This window comes from Cheilinus undulatus, linkage group 16 (genome assembly GCF_018320785.1).
Source record: "Cheilinus undulatus linkage group 16, ASM1832078v1, whole genome shotgun sequence".
NCBI lineage: Eukaryota > Metazoa > Chordata > Actinopteri > Labriformes > Labridae > Cheilinus > Cheilinus undulatus.
This window is the reverse complement of record NC_054880.1, coordinates 35925306-35933455: the sequence shown is the minus strand read 5'-3', so window position 1 is coordinate 35933455 and position 8150 is coordinate 35925306. Positions and strand designations below refer to the sequence as shown.

General features: G+C 37.3%; 1 protein-coding gene across 2 annotated transcripts; it reads left to right on the top strand.

Moving 5' to 3' along the window:
* The first annotated feature begins 378 nt into the window (after positions 1-378).
* si:rp71-45k5.2 (uncharacterized protein LOC560783 homolog) lies at positions 379-7230 on the top strand. Of its 2 annotated transcripts, none has more exons than XM_041808145.1 (4): positions 379-575; positions 2677-2928; positions 6125-6220; positions 6312-7230. In XM_041808145.1, the coding sequence occupies exons 2-4, from the start codon at positions 2779-2781 to the stop codon at positions 6912-6914; spliced, it is 849 nt and encodes a 282-aa protein (XP_041664079.1). In that variant the 5' UTR covers positions 379-575; positions 2677-2778; the 3' UTR covers positions 6915-7230. The 2 variants fall into 2 exon arrangements, with proteins under 2 accessions (XP_041664079.1, XP_041664078.1); XM_041808144.1 differs by having other exon boundaries at positions 380-575; positions 2680-2928.
* The last annotated feature ends 920 nt before the right edge of the window (positions 7231-8150 follow it).

Below are 8150 nucleotides of genomic sequence, written 5' to 3'. Positions count from 1 at the left end.
ACACCTTTATGGCAGGCTAAAAATATGGTCTGAACACAGAAATGAACACAAAATAAATGTTAAAGGGTACAGTCCTCATCTTCAGTGGGTGTCCATGTGGTCTCACTTCTAAACCTGTTTGTGAACAAAGTGTTAAGTGCAGGTAATGTGTTAATGCATCTGAATGAGAATCACTAATGTTAATGAGATTAGTCATTAAGTGGGCAAAAGGCTTCAGTTTTAATGTGCTGAGTGCAGCACTGTGATTGGATGGGCCATTACAGACATTCAGCTGTTTGCTTATCTGTGTGTTATGAAAGCAGCTTTGAGAGATTTTATATCACACATATCACTTACAAACAAGCTGAGAAAGAAACTTCAGCCTCCACAGTATGTCTCAATCAGTAAAAATATGTTTCATTTCAAAGCCATCAAAGCGAACATTTTTATGATGAGCATTTCTTTACTTCTGTCCATGTGTTTTAAAACCCAGAGTTAGAAAAAAAAAGAGGTGATCCTCAGAAAAAGACACACCTGAAATCAGTGAACAATCAGCTGAAGTTTGTCTGCAGCTCCTCTGTGAAAGCAGCATCACAGTGAGTTTTAACATTAAATTAAATAAGTTTGTAACGTCAGTAATTTATATTCTAATTCTTTCATATTTTTGTGTAATGTGTTGTATTTGCAGAGGTGTTTGGTTACATTTTGGCTTGATCTGCATAATGCTTTAGACAAAAGCTTCTTCCAAAAGGGGATCTTTGCTTTTTTTGTTGTTACAAGTCAACTCTGAAGCCAATATGCAACTGTTAAATCTTTCTAGCCATATTTCTCAGAGGCTGTTTATAATTTTCCATCATTTAAAGGGCCTGGGCCTGGTAAATAAATGTACAAATGTATTTTTGGCACCTTATTGGAAAACTCTGATTCTCAGCTGTGTTGAGTCTCCTGAATGTCTATAATTAGTGCAGCTAAGATGATTACTCACAGATACATTTATAAGTCTCTGGAAGAGTTTGATTGTTTGATTATATTTTCAGCTTTATTTAAGGTGAGGCTCTTTTATAAGATTTATTTTTGGCCTTTTTTTGGCCTTTTAAGACCGAGGAGAGCAGCAGAGTCAGAAGCAGGGATGAAAGAATGGAGGAGAGTCCCAGGCTGGACTTGAACCCAGGGCTTTTGTTCATGGGGTTTAAGAATTCTGATCATTTAATGAAGGGGTGTCAAACTCAATCACAGCAGGGGCCGGATTCTGAATTTAGGTCCAACCCGCGGGCCTACCAGGGTCAACATTTAACCATAAACTGTCAACGTAATTTTCACCACTAATGAAATATGGAAAAAAAAAAAAACTGATGATAGATGATTCAGTTCAATTATACACTGAAGTCTCAAAATCTGAGATAAAACAACGTATTAGTTAAAAAGGTCAAAGCATGAAATTAAAATTCAAAATTAAGTTTTTAAAAGGCAAAAATATGTAATAGAAATTTGAAATCACTAGTTTTATAGGTCAACATGAAATAAAATTCAACATCATGAGTTTGCAAGGTTAAAATATGAGATAAGATTTTAAAAACACACATTTTAAACATCAAAATAAAAAATAGAATTTGAAATCATGAGTTTAACAGGTAAAAATAAGATCTAAAAAACAAAATTTTGAGTTTTAAGGTAAGTATATGAGATAAAAAGTTTGTATCATGAGTTTAAAAGGAAAAAAAGAGATAACAGGCAAAACAATACGTTTTAAAGGTTAAAATATGAGATACAATATTAAATCATGAGGTTAAAAGGTAAAAATATGAGATAAAATTCAAATCACAAGTTTTACATTTTTAACTGTGTTTTTAAAGGGCAAAATACGGAATTAAAAGTCTAGGCCAGGAGTTAAAATGTGGGATAAAATTCAAAATTATGAGTTGAAAAGGTCACTTAAAATTTAAAAATGTTATTCTAAAAGGTCAAAATCTGAAATTAAAAGCCAAAATCATAAGTTTAATTTTGAGATGCAAAATTGAAAATTTGACATGAAAACAATTTTTTTCCCCAACTTCTTGGCTTTTTAACTAATCATTTTTCTCTTTACTTTTCCAAATTTGGATGACTTACCAGGGATATTTCAAACAATCAAAGTAAAAATTACATTTTTAAACTGGAGGAAATCTGCAGACCTCATACCTGTCGGCCAGTTATAATAAAAATATGATATGATCTTACGAGCCAGGTATAATCGTACCACGGGCCAGATTTGGCCCCCGGGCCTTTAGTTTGACACCCCTGATTTAATGTACACGGCACTTTGCAGCACTCTGTAAACCCCAGCTTTAGCACATGGAAGGCAAAGGTTTTAAAGACTGATGCTGCAGATTTACAAGCACTCTAATACAAACTGAATTTATTTTAACTTTTTACTATATTTAGGTCACTAATGGAAACAAAACAGATCTATTGATTACTAGATACTTTGACTTGTGTTTATTTAACTGGATATTATTTGAGGTTTTGTTGTACATTTCTAAAGAGCAGCTTTAGAGGAGCAGAAACTGAGTGATGAGACCCTCAGATCATCCCTAAAGACATGCTGATCACTTTCTCTGATCTCTGGCTCCTCCTCCAGCACTAACAGCTCCTCTTCTTATCAAAAGCTCCTCATTAACCTTCAGTACACACCCTCTATCTAATGTCCTATTGTCCCAGCAGGACTTAAACCCTCATCTGACCACTGTGGGTTCAGCTGTGTTGTTGCTGAGGTAGTGATCACTCTCCTCTACCTGGACTACAGTGACTCTGAGATCCAGCATGAAGACCGCGGTGGAGAAGCTTGGAGCTCAGCTCCCTCTCTGTTCTTCCAGCAGCTCCCAGCGTCTGCTCAGGAAAAGCTCCACTTACCTGGCCAAGATCGCTGTGGTTCTCCAGGACACCCCAGGGAAGATGCTCACCTTTACTCAGGTCAGACAGAGTCCCTGGTAGAAAATGTCTCACTTTATCCACAGCCTGTCATCCTACCACTATAAGAGGCTTAAGTAGATATCACAGCAGACCCCTTAGGATAAAAAAAATCTGAGGGTTTTCTTTGAAGTTGTAGAACTTAAACATAGTTTTGGTTGGAGTTTTCAGGCTACCCTCACTGTTTCAATGAAGTTTAAATAGAGCTTTCATACAGTGACAGTGCTTAATAAAATTCAAACTTTCAGACAGTTTTAACAGAGCTCTTGTTGTTTGAGTGAAGTTTTCATGAAGCTAACAGGGCCTTACAAGATTCAAACTGTAAAGACAAAGTAGAGCTTCATGGAATAAAAGAGCCTAAAACATCTCCAGAACTTTTAACAGGGTATCAAAAGAGTCCTAAATGTTTCAGCGATGCTTATATGGGGCTTCAGTGGAATTAATAAAAGTAAAACTGCACTTTCATAACTGATCAAGTTTGGATCAGGTTCTCCTGGTCTCAACAGCTTTATACAATTTATACAGAGACGGTCTTTAGAATTTAAAGAGTAATACTTCGATGGAACCTTCATGGCTTTAACAGAGCTTTATGAAATTCAAACAAAGCTTTCAGACAGATGGAAAAGAGTTCCCTAAATTACTATGATTTTAACTTTATGAATCTCAAAATGAGCATACTTTGAATTATACAGAGCACTCGTGGGTTTAGTGGAGTTAAAGTAGAGCTTTTATGGTGTAACAGAGCTTTGTAAATCTATACAGGGTGTTTAGGCAGCCTTTTAAGTTTTCATAGTTTGGATGAAGTTTAAATGGAGCTTTATGGACTTAACAGAGCTTTATGATGTTCAAAGAGAGTTTCTAAACAGATTTATGGGAACTCTCATGATGACATATGAAGACTGCTTTCATGTAGTTAGCAGAGCTTAATAGAATTCCATCAAAGCTTTCAGAAAGGTTCAAGGCTGCCCCATAAAGGGGGGTCAAGGGGAGAACTTTCTAGGGCCCAGCCAGATGGAAGTCAGGACTCATGGAAGTCAGGGAAATCATGGTCCACTGTTAAGTTAGGCTGTGATAAACAGATTTTATTTCTAACCTGAAAAAAATCACTCTATATAAGCAAAAAATAAACTCTATTGTTGCTGTAGTACAATATAGCCTCATTAAAATGTAAACCCAACTCCCAACACAAAATTCTCTTTTTTGCTGATGTCAACCAAGGTTGTCAGAGTTAACTAAAACTAACTAAATATTTAAAACTAAAATACAAAAATCAACTTTGTTAACTGAAACTAAGTCAAAGCTAAGCTTTACCAAAAAAAATGAAAAGTAACTAAAACTGTATAGTGCGCTTACAAAACTAACTAAAATAAAATAAAAATGGAGACAAAATATCCTTAGTTTTAGTCTTTGGCACAACCATACTGACTGGCACCGACACCCAAGTCTGGAGAGTGTAAAATTGCCTAATCTGATTGGTTAAGACTTCACATAGTGGTAGTTTTATGTCTGGAGTTGTATTCAAACATGATCATTAAATAAATAAATGATTAGTGAAAAGTAGCCTGTTTAATATGATTTTTAAAATGTATGATGCTCAGGCAGCCCTGACATCTATCCGTAAAAAACTAAAACTAATAAAAATGAAACTAAAATGAAGTATTTTTGCAAAATAAGAACTAAACTAACAACCAGCAGTCAAAACTAAGAATAAATAAATGGAAATCAAACACAGAACGTGAAAATTAAATAAAAATAGAAACTAATGAAAAACTAATGAAAAAATCCCAAACTTATGACCTTGATGTTAACAATATGCATGGGAAAATTGACTAGAATATTTGCAGAGTAAAGTACAAGGTACAAGGAAACTTTAAAAACTAAGATGGAAATAATGAAATAACTGGGGGAAAAGCAAAAATTGGTTCAGAGACACAAACACGGCCAAGAAAGGCAAAAAAAGGACAAAAAAATGGGAGGGAACATGGTGAAAAGAGGCAAAAGCAACCACAAATTGTGAAAAGCGGTTAAAAAGTGACAGATTACTTTAAAGAGGCAAAAATTAGTCAAGAGAGGCTAAAAGGGGCAAAAAATTGATGGGAAAACGGTGAAAAGCGGTGAAAAACTGGCTACAAAGAAGTAAAAGTGGATAAATGTGGATAAACCTTGAAAATATTGGGCAGTGATGAAAAGAGGTCAAAGAGAGGTGGCAAAAAGTTATTCCAACATCAGAACCCAATTACAGCTTTACACTTTTCAGCTCCGTAGTGAAACAACAGTTGGCGAGGAAGCTAGCACCAGTGCTATTGATCCAAGACACATACACTGATACATAAATAAATCACAACTGGGGGGGGCACTCAGGAGCCCGGACACTTCTATTCTGTGGGCGGTCCTGGACAGTATTGACAGAGCCTTTTTATTGTCAATGAAGTTTAAATAGAGCTTTCATGGACTAAACAGCTTTATAATATTTAGTTAGAGCTTTCAGATGGTCTTAACTTGTAGTTTCAGTTAAGTTTCATAGATTCAAACAGTGCAAGTTGTCACAGTTTTATGTTCAATGGAGCTTTCATGTTTACAGAGTTGTATGAAATTCAAACGGAGCTTTAAGGGAGTTTTAACAGAGCTGTCTCTGAGTGAACTGATCCTCAAATTCTAACAGAGATCTGAGTCCAAACAGTGTTTCTAATTAGAGCTTTAGACTGTTACAGGAGAGCTTTAGTAACTTCTAAAGGTTTTCACTTAATTTTGATCATCTTTCATAGAGTTTTCTTTACAGAGCAATGAGAGTGGAGCTTTAACAGTGTGTCAGTTGTTTATTTAAATCAAGAAAGACTGTTGACTTTTAAGAGCTTTAATTGCATTTCCTTTTCTGCTCAGAATTTCAAAAACCCAAACGCTCAATAAAGGTCTTCAGGGTTTCTCATGGTGGGCCTTTAGAGCTTTGAATGATTTCCAGGGAATCTTTGCAAAAAAATAAAGCTAGAAGTATGCAGAGCTTTAATTGTGTTTGACAGAGCTTCAACAGAGTTTCCTAAGAGCATTCAGTTATCAAAGTAGAGAGTTCATTCATGATTCTTTTTTTATACATTGTAAAAAGATTCAGAGAGTTTCCATCATGCTTCCATCCAGTTCTGTCTACATTTATAAAGTTTTGATGCTGTTTTCTAAAATGCAAACGTCCCTTTGTTATTTGCAGTTGATGGACAAGCTGATGCCGTTCATGTGTGAGGACAGAAGATCTGTTGAGAACAACATCAGAGTCTGTCTGTCCACCAACAGCTGTTTTGTAAAGGTGGGTTTGAAAGCCTTAATATTCCCATGAAAAAGAAAGATCATTTTACTTTGTTTAAAAAACCTAAACTGTTTTCCCGTTACTTCCTCAGATCCCAGTGGTCCCAAATTCAGTTGACAGCAAGAGAAACTACTGGAAGCTAGACCCCAGTAAGATCACTGCAAAGATGGTGCGTCGACACTTCAAAGGGATCCTGCAGCTCTTCCCAGAGCTGGCCTCTAAAGTTGAGACTGAGAACGCAGCACCAGGGTCATGCACAGTTCCCGTCTCTCCTGAAGCCTCGGTCTGCAGAGCGGTTCAGATCAGATGTGAGGTAAAGTTCAACGGTCCATTCTCCATTGAAAACCTCCTGAAGAGAGACAGTCCCTCCGCTCAGAACTCCACAGCTCCTCCTCGGTGCAACGTGCCGGTCAAAGCTGAGCAGCAGGCTGGGATAAAGAGGAGCTTCGGCTGGGACTCTCAGCAGCTTTTCCTCTTGCAGGCTGGAAGGTCCCCTGTCTGCTCAGCAGGGGGCAGCACACACCATGGACTCACTGCTGCAGCAGTTAAGGCCATGAGGAGGCCTCCTGTCTACTCAGAGCCCTTATTCCCTGTCTACACCAGAGCTGCTCCTCATTACAGAAGCCCACACGGCAGTTACATCAGCTTCTCAGTACCCACATTTACCCATGATGCTCGGCGTTTTTGTCTGTAAATGTTTTTTTATTTACTAAGTGCACTTTTAAATGTTGAATGTTTTTAGTGGTCTGTGCACAGAGACTTTCTTGTGTGTCTGCTACTCTTCCTTGCTTTATTTATGGCTTTAATGTTCTTATTCTTGACTTTTTGGTTGACAAAGTGAGATGAAAAGTTTTTTTTTTCCTGCAGCAGCAGATGAAGTTTTTGAGAATGCTTTTAAAGTGTTTGAGGTCTGTTGTTGACCAGTAGAGGGTGGCATAGCAAAGCTAAAATGCAATTATTTTTTACACACTGCCCTGACTCAAACCCATTAAAGATCTTTTTCCTCATAACTCTGAATCATCCATCCATGTTTACTATAACGGTTGGCATCTCTGTTAATCACTAATAGTTATTGTCATGCCTTTTTGGCTGTACCTCTTTATCATTCCCTGAAGTCTAGGTCATGACATGTCCAAGGTGAAAGCGGGCAAGTTTCAACTCCTAATGGTGCACACCTTCATGCTTCATAATCTACAAAGCATTTAATTAATCATGCGACTGATAGCTGCTGTTATATTCAAACTTAACTTTGGACCGTGCCCTCTGCTGAGGCTGCACTCTCCCTATTTAGACGCTGATATAATACTGAGTTGACTGACCACAGTGACAAGGTTAAGTTGAGCAAATATGTTGTAGATGGAGTCTATTTGCTTCACAACCGTCTGAACGATAACCCACTTACTCTGACATCATTGCAAGTTAACAGCAGGTTGAATGTGCATTGGAGGAGTTTTATCAGCTCAGTTTTTTCTAAAGCAAATCAAAGTAGAGGCCAATTGTCCACAAACTAATCTGAATCTGTTTTACACTGCAGTGGAATCAGCTTTTATTTGAACAGCAACTCTCCTGTAACCAGAACATAGAAGGTCTTCAGATGCACAGATGTACAAGAATCTAGTATCTCAAAACACCAGAAAACAACATGAGAGCATATGAAAAAAAGGATCATCAATACACATAAGATAAGCTATATGGACAAAAGTCAACAACTGCTAAAGCTGAGGACACGGAAGGGGGGGTACTGATTACCTGAGAGGGACCTGGATGCAGCCAAGGACCTCCACGCCATTGCAAAAGTCGGACGAGCGCTGCCATATTTCATCTTCTAATACCGGAAGTCACTTGAACTGAACATCTCTGTTGTTTTCTTCTTGAATCACTGGCATATTAAAATAGGCAAGTTCGTCACATATAAGGAAATATAAGTAGA